Source organism: Drosophila hydei, unplaced genomic scaffold, assembly GCF_003285905.1.
Source record: "Drosophila hydei strain 15085-1641.00,03,60 unplaced genomic scaffold, DhydRS2 tig00000250-arrow-arrow-pilon, whole genome shotgun sequence".
NCBI lineage: Eukaryota > Metazoa > Arthropoda > Insecta > Diptera > Drosophilidae > Drosophila > Drosophila hydei.
In genome coordinates, this window is record NW_022045696.1 from 1,611,410 (window position 1) to 1,635,143 (window position 23,734).

General features: G+C 43.9%; 5 protein-coding genes across 7 annotated transcripts in view; 4 read left to right on the forward strand and 1 right to left on the reverse strand.

Annotated features, from left to right (window-relative positions):
* LOC111591884 (flotillin-2) overlaps positions 1-23,734 on the reverse strand; it is a 103,523-nt gene that overhangs the window by 79,460 nt on the left and 329 nt on the right. For all 3 annotated transcript variants that reach the window (XM_030223687.1, XM_030223686.1, XM_030223688.1), the window contains exon 2: positions 22,517-22,669. In XM_030223687.1, coding sequence (XP_030079547.1) covers positions 22,517-22,565 — 49 coding nt within the window. In that variant the 5' untranslated portion in view covers positions 22,566-22,669. The remainder of the gene's footprint in view (positions 1-22,516; positions 22,670-23,734) is intronic.
* LOC111591886 (glucose dehydrogenase [FAD, quinone]) lies at positions 6,128-8,005 on the forward strand. Its single transcript, XM_023303790.2, has one exon. The coding sequence runs from the start codon at positions 6,142-6,144 to the stop codon at positions 7,987-7,989; it is 1,848 nt and encodes a 615-aa protein (XP_023159558.2). The 5' UTR covers positions 6,128-6,141; the 3' UTR covers positions 7,990-8,005.
* On the forward strand, positions 9,189-11,040 carry LOC111591900 (glucose dehydrogenase [FAD, quinone]). Its single transcript, XM_023303808.2, has one exon. The coding sequence runs from the start codon at positions 9,193-9,195 to the stop codon at positions 11,038-11,040; it is 1,848 nt and encodes a 615-aa protein (XP_023159576.1). The 5' UTR covers positions 9,189-9,192.
* LOC111602030 (glucose dehydrogenase [FAD, quinone]) lies at positions 15,880-17,829 on the forward strand. Its single transcript, XM_030223691.1, has 2 exons — positions 15,880-16,054; positions 16,115-17,829. The coding sequence occupies exons 1-2, from the start codon at positions 15,880-15,882 to the stop codon at positions 17,827-17,829; spliced, it is 1,890 nt and encodes a 629-aa protein (XP_030079551.1).
* LOC111602063 (glucose dehydrogenase [FAD, quinone]-like) lies at positions 18,447-20,738 on the forward strand. Its single transcript, XM_023318977.2, has 2 exons — positions 18,447-18,595; positions 18,651-20,738. Exons 1-2 carry the CDS (start codon positions 18,475-18,477, stop codon positions 20,372-20,374), a joined length of 1,845 nt encoding a protein of 614 aa, XP_023174745.2. The 5' UTR covers positions 18,447-18,474; the 3' UTR covers positions 20,375-20,738.

A 23,734-nucleotide genomic window follows, 5' to 3' on the forward strand; every position in this document is an offset into this window, starting at 1 on the left:
AACTGCTGACTGATTCCTCAGATCAATTAGATATATGTTCGCAATTAACTTCAAGTATCACTAGAGACTAGGTTCAAGCTCTAGCAGAGTGGAACAACAGGAAGGAAGCACACAAAATGGGCGTAGCCAGCTGTCAAGTGTTGCTACGATCAAGATCACTTTTTGTGTGAAATATTTGAGATGATGTAGAGAAAAGTTGAACTAAAGATGCTTTTATTTCAAATAATAAGTACCCCCGGTAAATGATAATTTAGAAGGTATATGCAGTAGCAGGAAATGCAAGTCTTCTTGCTTAGTATTCCAACCAATGGATAAAATAAAATAAACTAATATGAAATGCTATTTTTAAGTTAGTCGAAATTCCTGAAAGCTTAGTTTTTTTTTGTTCGAATGAAATAATAAAATGATGTACAATCAAGTCTCGTTCTCCTCAGCTAATTCGTCCATTAGCGATAGTGGTGCTATGAACTTATCACTGGCACCCAGGAAGCTAATGCCACGTGGATGGGGGGTGGGGTTATCCCAGCAGTGCTTGTACCAGGTCGTCTGCTGGCGGCTCAGTCCAAAGCCAGCGGCAATGCGGTCGATGCAGTACATCAGACAGCGCACCAAGGTTCTGATCACACGATCCCAGGTTGTGTCCGGCAGCTGCTCAATATACTCCACGCCAACTGGCGACTCAACTGTGGCAGCAGGTGCAATCGGCACTTGCGAGCAACTCAGTGGCAACTCATTAGCTACGGCAGCCATCGATGCCCCTGGAGTTGCGTGCAGGGCCAGTTCCATTTGCTCCGGAATGCCAACAACATCCTCCTCGTTATAGCACTTAGCACTACTCTGCTGCTTTAGCTCCTTGATTTGCAACCCACTGGAGCTAGACATATTGCTAGCTTTGCTTAATTTGTATGCAATGGGTCCAGTGCCTAGCCGGCGACTATTTCTAAAACTTTAACTATGCGTAGCTTAACTACTTGTTGAGATTTTGAAGACTATAAACATAAAGCCTACGAACAGCTAAGTACCAGCTTACTAAGACTTGCCCATTTGAATCAAACTAGTCGTGTTCGATATTACCTCAGCATAAGCTTGCTAAGCCTAGTGAATCTGTTCAATTCGTACCTTAATGTACCTTGATGTATCTTCATGTATCTTGATGTACATTAATGTACCTACACTTAAAACTACTTAACACAGCTGTACACTTAGCTAATGTTATCTATAAGCTACTTTATGCAGCTATTTCTTATAGTACCTTAATGTACCTTGATGTACCTTAGTGTACCTTAATGTACCTAAATTTATTTTCATGTATCTTGATGTACCTTAATCTACATTAATGTACCTACACTACACACTACTTAACACAGCTGTACACTTATCTAATGTGATCTATATAAGCTACTTTATGCAGTTCTTTCTTATTGTATCTTAATGTACCTTGTTGTACTTTAGTGTACCTTAATGTACCTTGTTGTACCTTAATATACCTTGTTGTACCTTAATGTACCTTGTTGTACCTTAATGATGTACCTTAGTGTAATTAAATGTACCTTCATGTATCTTAATGTACCTTAATGTACATTATTGTACCTACACTTCAAACTACTTAACACAGCTGTACACTTAGCTAATGTTATCTATAAGCTACTTTATGCAGTTATTTCTTATTGTACCTTAATGTACCTTGATGTACCTAAGTGTACCCAAATGTACCTTCATGTATCTTAATGTACCTTCATGTATCATAATGTACCTTAATGTACATTAATGTACCTACACTTCAAGCTTAACACAACGGTACACTTAGCTAATGTTATCTATATAAGCTACTATATGCAGTTCGCTTTTATTGTACCACTGCCAAACCTATAGATACATAGAGCACCTAGAGCATCTTACAATATCAACTGTATCTTATCTGTGCCTAACGCGTATATTCAAAGAATGGATACTGCAGTAGCCCATTTTAGTAAATCCAATCCCCTAACATGCCACAGGTAACACCGAGCACTTTATCAAGACATTGGTCTATTTTCCAGTAATTTCAGACATATTTGAAGAAGAAACTCATTTTCGGGTAAGCAAATCAGTCAGATGTAAACATAGTTAGTGTTTTACATTAATACCTTTAAGTGGCGCATTAGTCTCTGAAATACGGTACTTTTCAACTGGTTTCATTGCTTCTTACCTCCAACTCTAACGTTCTCTGTGGCAATCTCAGCTCAACTTAAAATTATTTTTTTTTGGTTGCTTCATTGCGGGTTTTTTCTACAACCTTGAGAATTTTTTAGTAGAAGTTTGTCGGCTCGTTACCAAAAGACAGAAACAAAAACAAATACAAAAACCAAAGAAATACAAAAACAATTTTCATGTTTGGTTAATTTTATGGATATTCTGTGTTAAGTCATTTAACGGAGGAGGGCGCACAGCTGCTCCCTACTTCAAAATCTGCGTAGCTTGTGCTACTGCTGCTGCTGCTTCTTCTTCGTCGGCTATTTGCAAAATTAATATTTACGAGTGTCTGTCTACAAATCGATGCCTTAAATGTAGCAAAACAATGCAAACGTCTTCGAGTAATACGATTTTGAAATGCACTCATTAGCCGCAGTCGCCACACGATATGTGACTTGAAATTCTATTGGCATTTTTTCTTGCTAGCAATAAAAGAAATAGTTTGCATTGAACTGCAATTAAGAGTGTGCCATTAGCGTGAGTTAATTTGAATAGGAATGACAGGTCGTCTAAATAGACAGACAAACACAAAGATCTATTATCAATGTTGTGACAAGCGACAATGGTTTGTTGCCTGAACGATATTGTCTGATTTATAGATGTAGAGGATAAACTTGTTTTTACCCAAATTGGTTTAAGGTAGATAGGTCTAATTTTCAATCTTTACTTTTGGTCTTGCATAAGCTTCTTGTAATTCTGTTTATGCTATTTCAATCCACACACACGTCTTACGATCAAAGTGATATGCCTAGCACTAAGAGTTATCGATATTCCAGCAACTGCACAGCCTAACTACGCCTCCTCTACAGGGTATACGAAAGTCTCAAAAACAATTAACTGTGCTCAATACAAAAGAAGAGTCATAAATAAGTCCGAAGCTAGTGGCAAGCCCAGTCGAATCTAGAATGCTGTTAAGTAGAATAAGTTATGCTTGACATATGCGAGAAACCCCCAGAAAAAAACCGTTTAGTCATTCTTACTAGACAAGACTATCCGGTCTCCGCTTATTAAAGCTGCGTCAGCATTGAATACCCTTTAGCTTGATTGCAGATATGGCAACAGGCTGTATGCTCACAGCTCACAGCTCACAAGCCGCGCCCACACAACTAATTTCGGAGTCATGTACCCCTAAAAAAAAGCGCCAAAAAAGCGCATTTGACTGCAACTTGGTCGACTGTAAAAAGTGGGTCAAAGACAACGACTCACAAAATTCTCGATTACCATTAGCACCAAATCGCTAAAAACGACAACAGCAACAAATACAGCTAAGACTAGCTAACGATTGTATTCGGAAATTTTCAGTTGCCGTTAGACGAGCCGCGTTGCCAACTTAATTGCAGCACTGCGCACCAATTGGCAGCGTCGCTACCTTGACTCGAATGCCGCTGGTTGAATGTCATCGATTGTCAAAGCCCCAAGCCTGGCTCTGTCAAGAACTTGTGAAGAATATTACATAAAAAGCTAAAGAAAAAGAAAACAAAGTGATGAAAATAGTAAAAAATTCAAGTCAATCTGGTTCTTAGCTCGAATCTGTGGTTTTTTGGTGGCGTTGTCAGACGAACTGTGAAACTGACTTTGCGATTAAGTTTCTTGAATTTCAAGTCCAGCTTAGAAACGGTTTGTCTTTCATCTTTTAAATTCAAATTATATTACAAATTCAACTGGAAATCTTCTTCAATTTATGATCTACTAGTTAGGCTTTAACTTAAACTTAAGCATTTCCGATTCATTTCTATTGAAAGAGACAAATATCGAGAGAATAAAACTTGTAAGCTAGTTATTCATTAACATTAATCAATTAAACTTGATTACAAAATAACTGTCTGATTGCGCCACTAGATTTCTTGATATCAGTTGTTTCACCTTGCTCTTCTAGGTGCTTCCCAAAGGCATCAATAAACAATTGGCACGTGTTGAAAATTGAAGTAAGTTTATAGCCAGTTTGAAAGCTCAAAGTTGGCGCTGCCCGACTAGAAGATACCTTAAGCGATTCCTATATGCATACATTTATATAAATTAACAGCTACACAATAAAATGCCATGATTGTAAAAGAAATATAAAAGAATTTCATTAAAGCTGTAGCAACAAAAACAAAAGTGCAGAACAAATTTATGAAAATACATGCAAAATGACGCCAGCTTGAAAGATGTATGAGAATTAATTTAATAATAAATTTCGATAACGGTTTTATTCGATAATAAGAAACGTAATTGATCTGCACAAAAAATTTGCAAGTCTCTAGCTCTAATAGATTATGAGATCAATGCGGACAGACAGAACGGACGGACACACATGGCAAGATCGACTCAGCTCGTCTTTCTGACTAAGAATATATATTCTTTAAGGAGTCTACGACGCATTCTTCAGCCTGTTACATACACTGCAACAAATCCATATTACCCTGATTACCCGCGTTTTGAACAAAAATAATAATACCTTTGTGCTTGCGAGCTTTCCATTTGAACTGCACAACCTGCTTACACTTTATGGAAAGTTTACAAATTTCTATCCCTAAATTTTATATGTGGGAATTTTTGCACAGCGTAGAAGAGTTTTGAATACGATGAGAGGCACACGAATCTCGTATCTCAATATAAATAGTTAAAAGATCTATGCTAAGTATGTCACGATCTGCTGCTCAGAGACTCGAAGACAATTTTGTGATTCAATGTTACGACTTTGGGCGATGTCAATATGTTGGCATTGTTGTTGGCTCTTAATTCTGAGCCATTCTCTTCTCAGTTTTATAATAATTCACATGCAAGCGGAAATAATTATGAAATTTACAAAACAATCCAGCGAAGTGGACACAGTTCGTAGAAACTCAATGGGCTGCAGTGGGGTGTTCCAAAGCCCTTATAAAAATGTTCAATCATGCAACTGATTACAGGCAAGTCGAGACACAAGCTACGATCACTTGCATTAACAATTTGCTGAGAGATCTATCAGTACTAAAGATTCATTTAATGACAAGCCGGAAATCGTTTTCCTAATCGATCAGGCGAGGCATCCAGCCTAATATACCCTTAACAGTTCTCTTCTTGTTCCCCACCAATATCAATGCCATTTCTATCCAATTCCTCCTAGTTAGCATCACTTGTTGTTAGGTTTTTGTATTCAAAGTGTGCCAGAGATCGTGTTCACGTATATAGCATAGGTTCGAAACCATTGAAAGAAATCGGATATGATCAAAACTAGATTTGGCTGACTGACATTTGCTAGTATCGCTTCACTGATCTTGTTTAATTTACTAAACTCGACCTTTGTTTCCATGGTTTTTTCTGACTGAAGTCGATAATTAGATCAGCCTCAAATCATGTGAAACCACTCTATTTTGATCAATTCGCATGATTTTAATACTGTTAAAAAAATGCTCAAGTTTTGTGGTCTTGATTGGTCATTCGATTATGCTGTCAAGACGCCTATCATTATTATGTAGTATAGTGTACTTTTGAGAAATATTTCTCTTCAACAGCTAATATTTTATTTTGAGACTCGTGTTTGAGTTGACTGACGAAGATTTATCGTAGTGTATTAATGAGTTAGTGTCTCAGCTAACGCACTTAAGCCGCAGCCCCATTTTATCAGGAATTTTGGGTATTAATAATATTGTCTTATGGCGTAGGCATAAAGTCCTCAGTATATTATCTAGTTAAATCGTTCTCTAAGCAGCCTCTTAGCGTATAGTCTATATAAAATAGCGTACTTAACTTGTTCGCCTCTCGCAGCGTACGATTGTAACCCCATCTCAACCCGATGTCAGCGTCGCAGTGCAATAAAAACATGAGCTCGCGTATATTTGTGATTAGCAAGTATTAAGTATTAAGTTTCCTTTCTTTTAATGGATTCTATTGTAGAACTAATTGTCGATTCAGTTGCTCGTTGTCAGCGAGACTCTCCGGTTGGGTATGCAGTCCCTACTGTTCTGTTTACTGCATCTGGGCGCAGCAGCTGCCCAGAGCTACCTTGGCAATATCTTGTTCGATGGCATAGAGCTGCTGAGACGTGGTCAGAGTCAAATGGATCTCGAGGCGGTCGACGACCGCGATCAGATACTTCCTGAGTACGATTTCATAGTCGTTGGCGCTGGTACCGCGGGCTGTGCGTTGGCCGCGCGCCTCTCCGAGAATCCCGACTGGCAGATACTGCTAATAGAGGCGGGCGGACCGGAGAACTATATCATGGACATGCCCATTATGGCGCACTATCTGCAGCTGGGTGAGATGAACTGGAAATATCGCACACAGCCCTCCAACAGCTACTGCCTGGCGATGAACAACAATCGCTGCAACTGGCCGCGCGGCAAGGTGATGGGCGGCAGCTCCGTGCTCAACTATATGATGTACACGAGAGCCAATCGGCATGACTACGATCGCTGGAAGGCCCTGGGCAATCCCGGCTGGGGCTACGATGAGCTGCTGCCCTATTTTCGCAAATACGAGGGTTCACTCATACCCGATGCGGACTCGGGTCAAGCGCGTCATGGCCGAAAGGGACCTGTGAAGATCAGCTACTCCGCCTATCACACACCTATTGCTACGGCATTCGTGGAGGCGTCGCAGCAGGCGGGTCTGACGCGAGGCGACTACAATGGAGTCAATCAACTGGGAGTCTCCTACCTGCAAGCCAACATTGGCAATGGCACACGCTGCAGCTCCAATCGAGCCTATCTCTATCCGCTCAAAGGCAAGCGACAGAACCTGCACATTAAGAAGAAAGCGCTCGTCACCAAGGTGCTCATAGATCCGCAAACAAAGGCCACATATGGCATCATGATGCAGGCTGATGGACGCATGCAGAAGGTGCTGGCTCGCAAGGAGGTAATTGTCTCCGCGGGTGCCATCAACACGCCCCAGTTGCTGATGCTCTCGGGTGTGGGTCCTGCCAAGCATTTGCGTGAGGTGGGCATCAAACCTATTGCGGATCTGGCCGTGGGCTTCAATCTACAGGATCATGTGGCTCCGGCTCTAACATTTCGGTGCAATGCCAGCACGCTGAAATTTAACAACTTCCTGAACTCCGATGCGGTAGGCAGCTTTCTCCGTGGCGAGGGACCGCTACGAAGTGCTGGCGGAGTGGAGGCTATATCTTTTTATGCTCTGGATGCTGCAGAAGGTGCCAAAGGCTGGGCAGACATGGAGCTCTTCGTTGCGGGCACCAGCATACATTGGAATCAGGCACTGCGAGTGGCTCTCGGCATCCGGGGGGACGTCTATGAGTCTGTCTTTAGCGAGCTGGAGCGCAGCAATGCAAATGCTTTCATGATCTTTCCAATGATACTGCGCGCCAAGAGTCGCGGTCGTATTAGGCTCAAGAGTCGCAATCCGCTGCAACATCCACTGATCGATGCCAACTACTTTGCACATCCCTATGATCTCAATATAACAGTGCGAGGTATTAAACAGGCGATCAGCCTATTAGATCAGCCTGCATTTCGGGCAATCAACGCTCGAGTGCTGGAGAAGCAGCTGCCCGCCTGCCGCCGTTACGGCTACCAGACCGACGCCTACTGGTCGTGCTATGCGCGTCACTTCACCTTCACGATCTATCACTATTCTGGCACGGCCAAGATGGGACCACGCAGTGATCCCAGCGCCGTGGTGGATGCACGCCTGCGCGTTCATGGCATTAGCAATCTGCGCGTGGTGGATGCCAGCATAATGCCCTATCTGGTTGCAGGTCATCCCAATGGGCCGGTCTATTTAATAGCCGAGAAAGCCACCGACATGATCAAAGAGGATCACAACTACACTTAGGAGCTCCATAGTAAAAGATACCAAAGTAATATATAAAATATATCCACAGGGAAACCATAAAGAAGATTATGGTGATTAAGAATATTTTCACAAAGAAAGAAAAGTTCTCAAGCAGAAATGTGATCACATATGCAAAGGTTGACTAATAAATAAATTAATTGCCTTGTGCAGGTTCGACAGGCTGAAGGTCATATAAATGATCTCGTCTGCGCGTTTGCTCGGTTTGCTCATTGCATAGATTTTAAGGCTAAGTTGATAAACTTAAGAACGAGAAGAGAAAATTGCCTCAAGCGTAAGTCGTCGTGAATGTGATATGTGGTCCTGCGATCACCCAGCGATCGCTGGGTATAATGAAAACAAAATCAATTAATTGAAAAAATCAATTCTGATGAAATATGTTATAGGTGATCTTGGCAGTGCTCTTGTCGATCAAGCAGACAGATTTATGTGTTGCTGCGCGGTGGGTTGACATATTATTGGCAATAAAAATGAGTTGAGCGCGTGTCTTACGCTCTTCCGCATTGATCGTACGAACAAGAGAATATTGATCTTCGAACGCGACAATCGATGATAATTTTGGCCCTAGATTGCCCTTTGGTCGCCTGCAAAGTGCACAGCTTTGCGCAGCTTTGCGCAGCTTCCGCAATTTGGTCAATGGTCGGAGCTGATGCTGTGTGATCGTGTGAACGATCAGCTCAAGTCAATGTCAGTGCGTTCGCTCAAATCTCGCTTTCAATTTGATTTTGTGAACGTGTCGACAGTCATGGCAATGCTGCTGCTGTGTGTCTGCTGCTGCTGCTGCTTCTGCTGCTGCTGCTGCTGCTGCTGCTTGTTGCCACTCTGAAGATTCTTGGCATTAAAACAACGAGCGCGCAGCCGATCGAGCCCGCTGCCGAAAAGATTCGCAAGCACGATTCGGCCGAAACGGCGACGCTTATATTTAATATTAAATTGAACTTGGCCAGTGCGATTGTCAGCATTACCAGTTAAGAGTCCGATTGGGCAAGACGAACTAACGGCACGGGCCACGCATGCGCGCATAGTCCGTAGTCTGAAGGCGAACCCGCAAACGTCTTAGAACGCAGCAAGAACTAAACAAACTCAACAAACTCTGTTCTCTGTTCTCTTTTATTTTTTTAATTTTTTGTTTATACAAACTCATTGAAAAGTGCAAGTGAAGTGCTACCTAAGAACATGGCCAAAATGAATCATTGCCAACTACTACTGTGGCTGATGGCTAGCCTAGCTCTGGCTGCTGGCCAGAGCGAAAATGTGATACTCGAGACCATCAATTTTCTGCGACGCGGCCAATCGGAAGTGGAACTGGAGAACTATGACAATACCATACAAATGGAGAGCGAATATGATTTTATAGTCGTCGGCGCTGGCACGGCCGGCTGTGCGTTGGCCGCACGTCTCTCCGAGAACCCAAAGTGGAAGGTGCTGCTGCTGGAGGCGGGTGGACCGGAGCGCCTGGTCATGGATGTCCCGATTGTGGCGCACTTCCTGCAGCTCGGCGAAATGAACTGGAAATATCGCACACAACCCTCAGATCACGCCTGCCTGGCGATGAACAACAATCGCTGCAACTGGCCGCGTGGCAAGGTGATGGGTGGCAGCTCGGTTCTCAACTACATGATGTATACGCGTGGCAATCGCCGAGATTACGATCGTTGGGAAGCCCTGGGCAATCCCGGCTGGAGCTGGAAGGATGTGCTACCATACTTTAAGAAATACGAGGGCAGCAGCGTCCCAGATGCCGAGCCAGACTTTGTGGGACGCGATGGCCCCGTGAAAATAAGCTATGTCAACTGGCGCTCCAAGATTTCGGAGGCCTTCGTTGACGCGGCGCAACAGGATGGCTTGAAATATCGCGACTACAATGGACGTATTCAGAACGGCGTCGCCTTCCTGCACACAACCACACGCAACTCTACGCGCTGGAGCTCCAATCGTGCCTACCTTTACCCACTCAAGGGCAAGCGCCCAAACCTGCACGTGAAGAAGAACGCGCTGGTCACCAAGGTGCTCATTGATCCGCAAACAAAGACTGCGTATGGCATCATGGTGCAGACCGACGGACGCATGCAGAAGGTGCTGGCTCGTAAGGAGGTGGTTGTCTCGGCGGGCGCCATCAACACGCCCCAGTTGCTGATGCTCTCGGGTGTGGGTCCCGCCAAGCATCTGCGTGAGGTGGGCATCAAGCCCATTGCAGATTTGGCTGTAGGCTACAATCTGCAGGATCATACGGCTCCAGCGGTTACCTTTACAACGAATGCAACATCTCTGAAATTCGAGGACTTTTCCGATCCCACATGGCTGACTCGCTTCAACCGTAGAGAAGGACCGTATGGTTCGCCCGGCGGCTGTGAGGCCATTGCCTTCTGGGATTTGGATCATGAGCGCGACGAGGATGGCTGGCCAGATATTGAACTGTTCTTGGTGGGCGGCTCCATGTCCTCCAATCCAGCCATATCGCGTGCCTTTGGCTTAAAGAAGTCCATTTACGATTCGTTGTTTGCAGAGATTGAGGACAAGTCGCTGAACGCATTCATGATCTTCCCCATGATACTACGACCGAAGAGTCGCGGTCGCATCATGCTCAAAAGCAGTGATCCCTTCAAGTATCCGCTGATTCATGCTAATTACTTTGCCCATCCCTACGACGTGGACATCTCGGTGCGGGGCCTTCTTAAGGCCATTAGCCTGATGGAACAGCGGGGCATGAAAGCCATTGAAGCCAAACTGTGGGAACGTAAGATTCCCACATGCAAGCAGCATCCCTACAAGAGCTGGGCCTACTGGGCCTGCTATGTGCGACACTTCACTTTCACCATTTATCACTATTCAGGCACCACCAAGATGGGACCCAAGTCCGACCGAGCGGCCGTTGTAGATGCCCGCCTGCGCGTGCACGGCATACGCAACTTGCGTGTCGCAGATGCCAGCATCATGCCCGAGATCATGTCCGGTCATCCCAATGGGCCGGTCTTCATGATCGCTGAGAAAGCCGCCGATATGATCAAGCAGGACTATGGCTATATCAAATAAACGCGAAGCCTAACGTTAGCTTAGGTTTAATTTTACTTCAGGTTCAAGCGCCCGTTCAACAAGTCCCAACTTCAAGTGCTTTGAGCTGTAATCTACTTCGGATACCCCTGAACGGGCCTTTAGTTAGATCTTCCCTTCCATTTGTTCTCCTCCATAATGAACTGATTTTGAGTTAAGCTAGTTTCTAAGACCACAATAAATATTCTAAGAGACATTTAAAATTCTCCACGGGTTTTTGGATGTTGCCCCTCCACTTAAAACAGGTCGTTCTTTTCCAGCGGCGAGCTTCGATGGATGATAAGCATTTCAGCTTTGGGGCTTGGTAACGTGCCGGTACGGGCTTTGACATTGACATTGAAAGCCATTTCGTTGTCACTCAACAGCAGACTTGTATCTTATGAATATTATTTATTTTCATATAAATACATATATCTATAAAATAGGTATATATAATATAGACAGATATTACTAACCGTTTATGTGTGTTAGTGTATGTAGTTATATTAATGTTTCAGTATCTTTAACTGTATCTGTATCTGTATCTGTATCTGTATCTGTATCTGTATCTGTATCTGTATCTGTATCTGTATCTGTATCTGTATCTGTATCTGTATCTGTATCTGTATCTGTATCTGTATCTGTATCTGTATCTGTATCTGTATCTGTATCTGTATCTGTATCTGTATCTGTATCTGTATCTGTATCTGTATCTGTATCTGTATCTGTATCTGTATCTGTATCTGTATCTGTATCTGTATCTGTATCTGTATCTGTATCTGTATCTGTATCTGTATCTGTATCTGTATCTGTATCTGTATCTGTATCTGTATCTGTATCTGTATCTGTATCTGTATCTGTATCTGTATCTGTATCTGTATCTGTATCTGTATCTGTATCCTGTATCTGTATCTATCTGTATCTGTATCTGTATCTGTATCTGTATCTGTATCTGTATCTGTATCTGTATCTGTATCTGTATCTGTATCTGTATCTGTATCGTATCTGTATCTGTATCTGTATCTGTATCTGTATCTGTATCTGTATCTGTATCTGTATCTGTATCTGTATCTGTATCTGTATCTGTATCTGTATCTTACTGTATCTGTATCTGTATCTGTATCTGTATCTGTATCTGTATCTGTATCTGTATCTGTATCTGTATCTGTATCTGTATCTGTATCTGTATCTGTATCTGTATCTGTATCTGTATCTGTATCTGTATCTGTATCTGTATCTGTATCTGGTATCTGTATCTGTATCTGTATCTGTATCTGTATCTGTATCTGTATCTGTATCTGTATCTGTATCTGTATCTGTATGTATCTGTATCTGTATCTGTATTGTATCTGTATCTGTATCTGTATCTGTATCTGTATCTGTATCTGTGTATCTGTATCTGTATCTGTATCTGTATCTGTATCTGTATCTGTATCTGTATCTGTATCTGTATCTGTATCTGTATCTGTATCTGTATCTGTATCTGTATCTGTATCTGTATCTGTATCTGTATCTGTATCTGTATCTGTATCTGTATCTGTATCTGTATCTGTATCTGTATCTGTATCTGTATCTGTATCTGTATCTGTATCTGTATCTGTATCTGTATCTGTATCTGTATCTGTATCTGTATCTGTATCTGTATCTGTATCTGTATCTGTATCTGTATCTGTATCTGTATCTGTATCTGTATCTGTATCTGTATCTGTATCTGTATCTGTATCTGTATCTGTATCTGTATCTGTATCTGTATCTGTATCTGTATCTGTATCTGTATCTGTATCTGTATCTGTATCTGTATCTGTATCTGTATCTGTATCTGTATCTGTATCTGTATCTGTATCTGTATCTGTATCTGTATCTGAATCTGTATCTGTATTTGTATCTGTATTTGTATCTGTATCACTTGTCTATACATTTATAAACACCATCTACATCAATTTTCTCATATCTTCCGTTCTTTCATCACATTTATCTGCACTCACACATAGACAACAACATACTCATTTGCTTCTATATCTTCATTTGCATTGAAAGCCTAATATTAGTTCGTTTTGTGTACGTTTCTTCTATAGATTAATGTATTATTCGTTCTCATTGTTTACGTTGTTTCTCAGCTGTGTTTTTATTTTTTGTTTTGCCAATTTTCATGCTAATCAACAGACAGCAACAAAAATAACAACAGCAATTCCTAACAACATTATCAAATTGAAAGCCCTGAAGTCTGCGACTTCGGCCAAATCAAATGCCGCCTTTTTGTTTATGGTTGATTTTTGTTTAAGCTCTTTTTTCAGATTTATTAAATGCTGTTACTCGTTTTTATTGTTGCGGAAGCGATATGCGAGTGACATTCAAATAATTGGGCTCCGCTTTAATACCCTGCATAACGTGATATGTATACAGTTGGCTCAACTTTGTCTGACAGTGGCGTCTCTAAATCGTAGTGGGCTTCAGAGTTTGTTTACAGAGTATTCTACAGTCGACGCCCAACAATTTCGCACATAATTAACTTAAGTTGGTTTTATTGCTAAAGTCTTTATTGTTGCCTTAGGGTATCTCTAGTTCTATAGTTGCCTTGATTTGGCACAAGCACTATCTAAAGTAATTTTCCTAGTTATAATTTTATGTCTCGAAGCAAATAGGGTCGCAGACGAAAAATGTATCTACGGCCCCATTAAATATTGTGTTATTATACAGAATGAAGAGATGAGCTTGATATACCTTTAAACTTCAGTATTGCGACGTTAACAATCGAAAAAAATTAAAAAAATAATAGTATTTGAAAATTAAGATTTAAAAACCTTCTAATTTCATGCATAAAGATAAGACTTAAATGCCGAATCAGTATATAGCTTGGAGTTTAAGGCTTTACGATAAAAAATTTATTTGGTCATTAAACAAATAGGCCATTCAATGTATTTCATAGTTCCGTGCTTTCGATGACATTAGAAACTCACATTTAACGTATTTTATATTCGACACCTGAAAGTCTGCAACAAAACTATGCTGGACGAGAAAAGCTCACGATGTTCAGCTAAAAGCGCTCTCCAGAAATGTATCAATATCTTATTCATACTTAAAGTATTCATTGCTGTCAATCACACAGTAACTAGCAAACATGTATACATACACACATTCTTAATTTAACAAATGCAATCCCAGCAAACGTTCCGTGCGCGTCCTATTTTGTGTGGGCCGTTGGAGTTTGGTTGGGGATTACGGCTGTGGTTATCTCTGCCTCCGCTAGCCTCCAGCCAGCCTAAAAGTCGGCACTTTCATTATCAAAGCATCAAATATTCATGAATTCAGATTGGGCGATGCCCGGGGCCCGGGGCCCGGGGCCCGGGTGCACAGGTGACTGAAAACTCCGGCAGACGGGCAGAGCTGACTGAGTAGAGCGACCAAAAAACCAGCGACCAGATTTGCAAGTGGTTGCCAGGGGATTGCAAGCACTTGCATACTTATTTTCAATATGCCGGACAGATCGGACGAATGTCTGCGCCCCGGGCATGTCATCGCTATTGTGGGGTGGTTTCCAGCCGCTGCAATGCACAACTAAACAAAGGCCATCGTGGGCAGGAGGCTGACAGAGGGTTGCTGTCAGTTGAAAGCCCGTTTAATCTGCCCTGATTGCGCTTGATACGTTCGAGGCTCGTAATTATGTTTTCTTTCAACTTTGTCATGGGAAAAAAACGAAATAAAATATATATAAAAAATGCTTAGGTTGAGCGTGACTGACTAGAAGTTATCCTGTACAACGTCATTTTTCAAGAATCAAAAAAAAATGTTGAAAATGGGAATGGGAAAGCGATAATTATCGATTTATGGAATCTTATTTATCGAAAGAAATATTTATGCTTGCATTAAATGACAATTTATGAGAAGTAAGACAAATGACTTTAATAATGATAAATTTAATGATAATCTGTCTATATGAGACTATATTCAGATTTCATATATGAGAATGAGGGAAGTGAAATTTGGCTATAAATTGTAATTTTTGTAAACTTCTTCCTTTTTCAAGGAATACCCCACTTTTAGATACATTCAATTATAACAGGGTATAATTATAAGAGAACATTTGATGGGGTTGCTCATAGGGTTGACTGCTCGTCACAATGACAGCCAACGATTCCATGATAAAATTAGAGTCACAGAGTTAGAAAGTCAGAAGAACTTTGCTCCGGCTGTTGGCTAAGGTGTTTATAGTTTCCGCTGTTCTGTCGTTAAGCCGATGCAGATGCCCCATAAACTACGGCATAACCAGTAAGTAACCATAACAGCGACAACGAAGTCTAGAAAAGCGGGCAAAATGAAGCCGTCAAAATGCCAACTGAGCCGACTAACTGCGACACGCACAAAAGCCAAGACAAGCCAAGCCAAGCCAAGCCAAGGGCAAAGCTGGCTGACATAGAGAGCTATATAGTCGGTGAGCAAAAAGAGATAGAGAGAAAGAGAGAGAGAAAAGAAGCGTTAATGGGTAGCTAGTAATAAAATGCGTTGTGATGGGTGAAGCACCAAGTTAAAGAAGCCAACGCTGCACAGTGTCATCAAAGATATTGAAAACGATTACGAACTGAATGGAAAACAGGTAGAAAATTGAGAGGAGGTAAAGGGAGCAGCTGCAAAAAACTAAAGTTAAAGATGCAAAAAGTTTGGAAGGACCAACACTAGATAAAAACTTAGAAAATACCCTAAGAGGTTTCAGGTAAACACGACATACAGATTGCGTACAGCTAAGATAGGAGCTGCTCCACTGTGCGCAGACAGCATTCAAATGGACCAGATACCAAATTTCTCCGACACAGTCGCCAGCGAATCGACCGAGTGTGCGGTTCTACAATGATGATCAGGCAGCGTCTTCCACTATGCCAACTTCTGCTGCTGGCCTTAGCGCTCACAGCAGCAGCTAGGACACTAGAAACAGTCACTTCGAACAGGCAACAGCAAATCGATATAGAGCAGCTGCGTCAACTGGGTCTGGGCAATATAATCAGCCTGCCCAGCTATAGCGATCGTAAGTGCTGTGTTCCTGTGTCCCTTGGTTCCGCCTAACTTCTTCCAACTCCTTCGACAGTGCCTCGTGGCAGCTACGACTTCATTGTGGTCGGAGCTGGCGCCGCTGGCTGCACGCTAGCCGCACGCCTCTCCGAGAACCCCAACTGGAATGTGTATTTGATAGAGGCGGGCGGCGTAGAGAACATAATTCACATGATACCACTACTGGCGCCCATGCTGCAGCTGACCGCATCCAACTGGAACTACCAGTCGCAGCCTCAGCCTCTCGCCTGTCGCGGCATGTTCGGCAACCGCTGTGCTCTACCGCGTGGCAAGGTTCTGGGCGGCACCAGCTCCATTAACTTCATGATCTACAATCGCGGCAATCGAAGGGACTTTGATGCCTGGGCTGAGCGGGGCAACCATGGCTGGAGCTACGATGAGGTGCTGCCCTACTTCCTGCGCAGTGAATCCGCTCAGCTGCAGGGCTTGGAGCACTCGGCGTATCACAACCACAGCGGGCCCCTCAGCGTAGAGGATGTGCGCTTCCGCAGCAGCTTGGCCCACGCATATGTGCGTGCCGCTCAGCAGGCGGGACACTCACGCACCGACTACAACGGGGAGTCGCAGCTGGGCGTTTCCTATGTGCAGGCGAACACATTGAAGGGTCGACGTCACAGCGCCTTTCGGGCCTACATTGAGCCTGTGCGACCGCAACGCAAGAATCTCCATATTCTGACCATGGCACGAGTCACGCGAGTGCTGATTGATGAGTCCACCAAATCCGCCATCGGCGTGGAGCTGCTGCATGGCGGTCGTCGCTTTGAAGTGCGTGCACGCAAGGAAGTCATCCTCTCCGCGGGGGCGTTTAACTCACCGCAGCTGCTGATGCTGTCGGGCATCGGACCGGAGGACAATCTGCGAGCTATCGGATTGCCCGTAGTACAGGCCCTGCCTGTGGGTAAACGTCTCTACGATCACATGTGCCACTTTGGACCCACATTTGTGACCAACACCACGGGCCAGACGCTCTTCAGCTCGCGCTTATCACTGCCCACGTTGAAGGACTTTACGCTAGGACGCGCGGACACGCAGCTATCTAGCATTGGAGGTGTCGAGACGCTGACCTTCATTAAGATACCTGCGACGCAAACGCCGCACAGTCAGCCCGATATTGAGCTCATCCAGGTGGACGGCAGCTTAGCCAGCGATGAGGGCACAGCGCTCAAGCGAGGCGCCAATTTTAAAGATGAGATCTACGATAAGATGTACCGACATCTGGCCTGGCGCCAGCAAGATCACTTTACCTTCCTCGTCATGCAATTCAAGCCAAAGTCCGTGGGCCGACTCTGGCTGCACAATCGCAATCCACTCGAATGGCCTCGCATCGATCCAAAGTACTTCACCGCCGAACAGGATGTGGAGCAACTGCTGGAAGGCATCAAGGAGGCCATACGCATCACCCAGATGCCAGCACTCCAGGCCGTAGGGGCTAGGCTCTTAGATCGCCCTGTGCCTGGCTGTGAGGACAAGCCGTTTGGGTCAGACGACTATTGGCGCTGCTCCATTCGCACCATGTCCTACACCCTGCACCACCAGGTGGCCACCTGCCGCATGGGACCTGCTGCAGACCCAACTGCCGTGGTCAGCCCAGAGCTGAAGGTGCATGGCATGCGCAAGCTACGCGTCGTGGACACCAGTGTCATTCCTCTGCCACCCACCGCCCACACAAATGCGGCTGCTTTCATGATTGGCGAGAAGGCGGCTGACTTGATAAAGGCCAACTGGCATTGATGCTAGCAGACGAGCACGAATAATGGCCGTATGAGTAGCTGTGCTGCGTCGAATGCTAAATGGGTTAATAAAATTCGAGTCGAAAGCTCGCGAGAATGAGTGTGGAGAAGGTAAATAAGAACGAGTCTAACGGGTTCTATCCGTAACGAAAGTGCACGAAACCGATAGAGTCACAATTTATTAGTTTTTTTTTTGTTTTTTTGGGCTATAAACAATATATTTGCTGTGTAAGTTAAATGAACCGGCGGCAATTAAATGCGAAAATTATTCAATGAGTGCATTATTCAGATCGCTAATTATGCATACCCTGTACAAGCCTGGAGCCCACTGGAGGCAGTTTCAGCTAAGTAGCATTCATCTGTAGCTTCTAAGCCATTCAACCAACAATATTATTTATATAAGAAATATAGAAAGTAAATGAAAACAAACAAAACAAACTTTTTGATACAGAACTATATTTATTCGAACATATCTTACAGAGTGTTTCAGAAACGGGCCAAGGAATTCATTGATTCATGTACTTTTCAGACAGGGTTTAGCACTTATCAGTACTTGAGTCTGATGAAAGGCTGAAAGCAAAATGACTCGCTGCTCCGATCTGAGAGATTTATAAGGCTTAATTTCCACGTCGTTGACATCAGTAAAATGTTACTTTTGGCACTGCTAACAACACAATTTGTGGCTGCCTTAGCCAATCCTCGACTCATCGAACAGCTGCAGCAGCTAGGCCTGATCAATTTGCTGGAGCAGAAGGTGCGTCCGAATGGTGAGTGGAGGCATAGTAAGGTGTAACCCCAATTATGGAAAGAAACTATTTGCAGTGCCTCAGAATTGGACTAGCTACGACTTCATTGTAGTTGGAGCTGGCGCCGCTGGCTGCACGCTGGCTGCGCGCCTCTCCGAGAATCCCAACTGGCAGGTAGCGCTCATCGAGGCAGGCGGTGTGGAGAACCTTGCCCACCTGACGCCTCTGCTGGCCGGATACCTGCAGGTGACAGCTTCGAATTGGAATTATCTTTCGGAGCCACAGCGTCTCGCCTGTCGCGGCATGCTCGGCAACCGCTGTGCTCTACCGCGTGGCAAGGTTCTGGGCGGCACCAGCTCCATTAACTTCATGATCTACAATCGCGGCAATCGAAGGGACTTTGATGCCTGGGCTGAGCGGGGCAACCATGGCTGGAGCTACGATGAGGTGCTGCCCTACTTCCTGCGCAGTGAATCCGCTCAGCTGCAGGGCTTGGAGCACTCGCCGTATCACAACCACAGCGGGCCCCTCAGCGTAGAGGATGTGCGCTTCCGCAGCGGCTTGGTGCACGCCTTTGTGGCTGCCTCTGTGGAGGCGGGCCATCCGCACACCGACTACAACGGCCAGTCGCAGCTTGGGGTATCCTATGTGCAGAGCAACACCCTCAATGGACGCCGGCACAGTGCCTACTCTGCCTACATACAGCCCGTGCGGGACCTGAGGCCCAATCTGCACATCTTTCCGTTTACCAGCGTGACACGCGTGCTCATCGACGAGGATACTAAGTCAGCGCAGGGTATTGAACTTGTCTACAAACAGCGCAAATACACATTTAGAGCCCGCAAGGAAGTCATCCTCTCCGCGGGGGCGTTTAACTCACCGCAGCTGCTGATGCTGTCGGGCATCGGACCGGAGGACAATCTGCGAGCTATCGGATTGCCCGTAGTACAGGCCCTGCCTGTGGGTAAACGTCTCTACGATCACATGTGCCACTTTGGACCCACATTTGTGACCAACACCACGGGCCAGACTACATTTCCGTCGCGCATTACCGTAGCTGATCTGCTGTCCTTCTATCTGGCTGGCAATCCGGCAACGCGTCTTAGCTCAATTGGGGGCGTCGAGGCGTTGACTTTTCTGAAATCTCCACGCTCCCGGCTGCCCAGCGACTGGCCTGACCTAGAGCTTATATTGGTGGCGGGAAGCCTGGCCAGCGATGAGGGCACAGCACTCAAACAGGGCGCCAACTTCAAAGATGAGATCTATGACGCGCTCTACAGGCCGCTTCAGCTGGCGGTTCAAGATCATTTTACGCTGCTTGTGATGCAATTTCATCCCAAGTCTTTCGGTCGTCTCTGGCTGCACAACAGGGATCCCTTCACCTGGCCCAGAATCGATCCCAACTATTTCCAAAATGAAGAGGATGTAGAGTATCTACTCGATGGCATCAAGGAGGCCATACGCATAACCCAGATGCCAGCACTCCAGGCCGTAGGGGCTAGGCTCTTAGATCGCCCCGTGCCTGGCTGTGAGGACAAGCCGTTTGGGTCAGACGACTATTGGCGCTGCTCCATCCGCACCATGTCCTACACCCTGCACCACCAGGTGGCCACCTGCCGCATGGGACCTACTACAGACCCAACTGCCGTGGTCAGCCCAGAGCTGAAGGTGCATGGCATGCGCAAGCTACGCGTCGTGGACACCAGTGTCATTCCTCTGCCACCCACCGCCCACACAAATGCGGCTGCTTTCATGATCGGCGAGAAGGCGGCAGACTTGATAAGGGCCGATTGGCTCTGAGCGTCAAGTGTAGCGGTCGAAGCCCTGTCGCTGACGCAACAGAGGGAAGGGCTCCAAGCTTGTTGTTTGCCTCGGCCAAGTTAATTAAATGAAATCGCCTAACAGGATAACGGGAGGGGAAGAGAGCGGGGGACGGGCAGCAAGCAGAGCCTGGAGCCTGGGGGTTGACCGGCCGCAGAGTGCATTCACCCAGTCCCAAGTAACGAGGGTTGAAATACTTTCGTTTCAACTAGGCACAGCCACGATATACTTATCTAACGGGGTGGTTTGCGTGCCGCCAGCCATGAAATAGTCAAAACATGAAAACTGAAACTTGCCAACGGATGCTGTTGGCTGTACCCAAAGCTCAACAGAGAAAACTCGATGGAGGCAGTCTAAGGGGGGTTGCGAATTGTTTAGCTCGCCTGTGGAACGGCAGCGGGGGCAGCTAGTATGCTAGATGAGTTGACTTGCAGTCGATGGGGGTGGTGCTTACAAGTGGTTATCAGTATGCAAAGGCAGCGGCTGAGAGGGAAGCAGCGACTCTGCCCGCTTCCTATTGTTGTTGTGGTTCAGCCTTGTCAGCCTTGTGGCTGGCAGTAAAAAACAAAACTTTCAATATGCATCAGCAGGGGACTCTTTCCACAACTTCAAGCATCGGGAATAACCCGAACTAAATACTATTTTCTATTTTACAGGATTAGTTTTAAAGCACTGATATTTTATAGATATAGTAATAAATGGCCACACAATCTTATCTAAGATTCAATTATATTGCACGCAAAAATCAAATCAGCTCATTGACTGCTATCAGCGCTATCAGTGCTGATAGACTGATTGGAGGGTGATTAACGCACAATACGAATTGTGAGAGTTCCGTAAAGTATCAAGTATAGTATTTCATATGATTAGTGGTGTATGATATACGCTGCATTCATTCAGTTAGACATCAAACATAACAAAGATTTTTGACAAATTCCCATTCCCTTTTCTCTTGGTCTTTATATATTTTTTTCTCTATATATGAATATTTTTTTTATCTTTTTCTTCATGCTTATTTATTTATATATTTATTATATATTTACTATTATTTTATATTATTATTAATGTTATTATTTATTTATTTACAATTATTCATTTATATCTTCCTCTTTCTGAATATCTTGCTCTCTTTCTCTCTCTATCTCTCTCAGTATATACATCTACATCTCTCAGGCTTTCTCTCTCGTTCTCTTACTTTTCATCTCTCTTTCCCTCTGCCTATCTTTCTGTCTCTCTCTCTCTCTCTCTCTCTCTCTACCGCGTTCTCTTTTTCTCTGGCTCATTTGCTAAGTTTATCAATCTGGCACAAGAGTCATATGCAGCTTTTAAGCTTTGCAAATTCTTGATGATATCTTATCTTTTAAAGTATCTCATTTATAAATGGTTTTTTTATCATATTTAATTCATTATAAAAATATGTGTACATTTAGATTTATATTACACATTCATATATATATCTATACTTCAACATATATATACAATGTGATATTCATTTATGACACATCGTCATAAGACTGAAGTTACTTAATCCCGTAATGCTTTTCTATGTCAAAGCAGTTCAATTTTATAAAAAAATATCTTGTGAAGCACATGCAGTTGCAAGTTTCGGAGAAATGCTTTCAATGCATATCGCAGCTATATAATATACAGTATATATACGATAAGTGGGCAGTCTGTCAGTCGGTTATTATACCCCACTTGTGCACAATTCTAATGAGGAGCATGCAAAGCAATTTCAAGCTGAACGCCACAAAGTATGCAACAGAAATTGTAGCAGCTGCCGACTGTCAACAATGTGGACGGCTTTGCTTAATTACTGCATTTGAAATTGGTTTCTGAGGGCGCGGCAACCAGCTAGAAGAAGCGTAAGAATTATATACACGAATATGTAGAAACACATGTACTTGCACTGTGGGCAAAATTCACACAGTGGGACGCATAGGTTAATAGCTGAATTATGATCAAGAATAACTTACGTAAATAAAGAAAAGCGAGCATTGAGTTTCAAGTTAACTAGAATCAAGTCAGAGGGGTGGGTCTCAGCTCAGTGTCACTTATAATAATAGATTTTAAAAATACATCTAAGCCTAATCAAAAATATAAGGAAGCCAATGAGCTCACCTGAAACAATTAACGCCTCATTCGGGCCCGTTGTGTGTATGTTGCCCATGCTGGAAGACTCTGTAGTTGGGGCTGTCCTCCTAATTGGCTAATTCACTTTGATACCTGTACGTTTGTGTGCGTGTGCTGGCTCCACTTGCCTTGGCTAGAAGACTGCAACCACGAGAGCAACGACAGCGACGACAACGATAAACAACAAAACAATAGATATATATGTAGCATAAGTAAACAAAGGTGAAATACAAATGGAGCCCGCTTCAAATCGAATTCAAGCAGGCAACACTTTTTGTGCCGCGAGTGTTTCCGGTGCCGCCGTAGAGTATGCTACACATATTATTACTGGCACCAGCACGCTTCGAGTTATTGTTTTGCTATATTTGCTTTTGCATTGCGTTTGCTTTTACGTGTTGGGGCGGCGTCAACAACAACTAAAACAACAACGATAACAACTTGCTCTGGGCAATTGAACATCAAATGTGTAAATCACACTAGCACTGCTCATAGTTGAGATTTTTATCGAGCTTTCCTGCCCACATAGCATAAGTTAAATAAATTCGGAAAAAAACTTCCATTGGTAATTGAATTATTTTGTATTTAAATGTCATACGCTCGATAAGAAAAAAATATACACACATTCATCAAATAGCCCGAGCAACAGCAACGCACGCCAAATAAAATTAGAACAATAACAACAACAACAACGTCTAATGGCGTCCCATTGAACTGGTCTAGTGGCGGTCGCATGACGCAAACATTCAAACATTTGGGCAGCGGCAGCGGCAGCGACTCGAAGTTATTTTTGCTGCGAGGATGTTTGACTTGTGAGCGTGTATGTGTGTGTTTGCGTGTGATATTAAAAAATATGCATAAATATTGAGAGCGAGTGCCGCCTTATCATGAGCTCATCGGCGTTTTGACATACATACACATATTTTGTTTAGAACAAAACGTAGCAGAGCCAATGCAACAATAGAAACACACATAATACACACACACACATCCGCATACAACGAAAAAAAATAACCCCTAGCGGCCGCCTTTGCTAAACATTCTAGTTGGGGTTGCTGCTGTGTGTCAAATTCTTATTGGAAGTAAACAAAAATTTTGTGCGTTTGTTATTGCTTTTTTATTGGTTTCCTATTGACGCCGCCTAACAGAGCAAACGCTGGTCTAACGTCGTCACTCTTTGCACCGATCAACCGGCAGTGTTAGCATATA

Excerpts from the sequence above, each read along its gene's own strand:
- LOC111591886 (XM_023303790.2), top strand. The coding sequence starts at position 6,142 with ATGCAGTCCCTACTGTTCTGTTTACTGCATCTGGGCGCAGCAGCTGCC.
- LOC111591900 (XM_023303808.2), top strand. The coding sequence starts at position 9,193 with ATGAATCATTGCCAACTACTACTGTGGCTGATGGCTAGCCTAGCTCTG.
- LOC111602030 (XM_030223691.1), top strand. The coding sequence starts at position 15,880 with ATGATGATCAGGCAGCGTCTTCCACTATGCCAACTTCTGCTGCTGGCC. Across the intron at positions 16,055-16,114 it reads CCTGCCCAGCTATAGCGATC|TGCCTCGTGGCAGCTACGAC; the intron begins GTAAGTGCTGTG and ends CTCCTTCGACAG.
- LOC111602063 (XM_023318977.2), top strand. The coding sequence starts at position 18,475 with ATGTTACTTTTGGCACTGCTAACAACACAATTTGTGGCTGCCTTAGCC. Across the intron at positions 18,596-18,650 it reads GCAGAAGGTGCGTCCGAATG|TGCCTCAGAATTGGACTAGC; the intron begins GTGAGTGGAGGC and ends AACTATTTGCAG.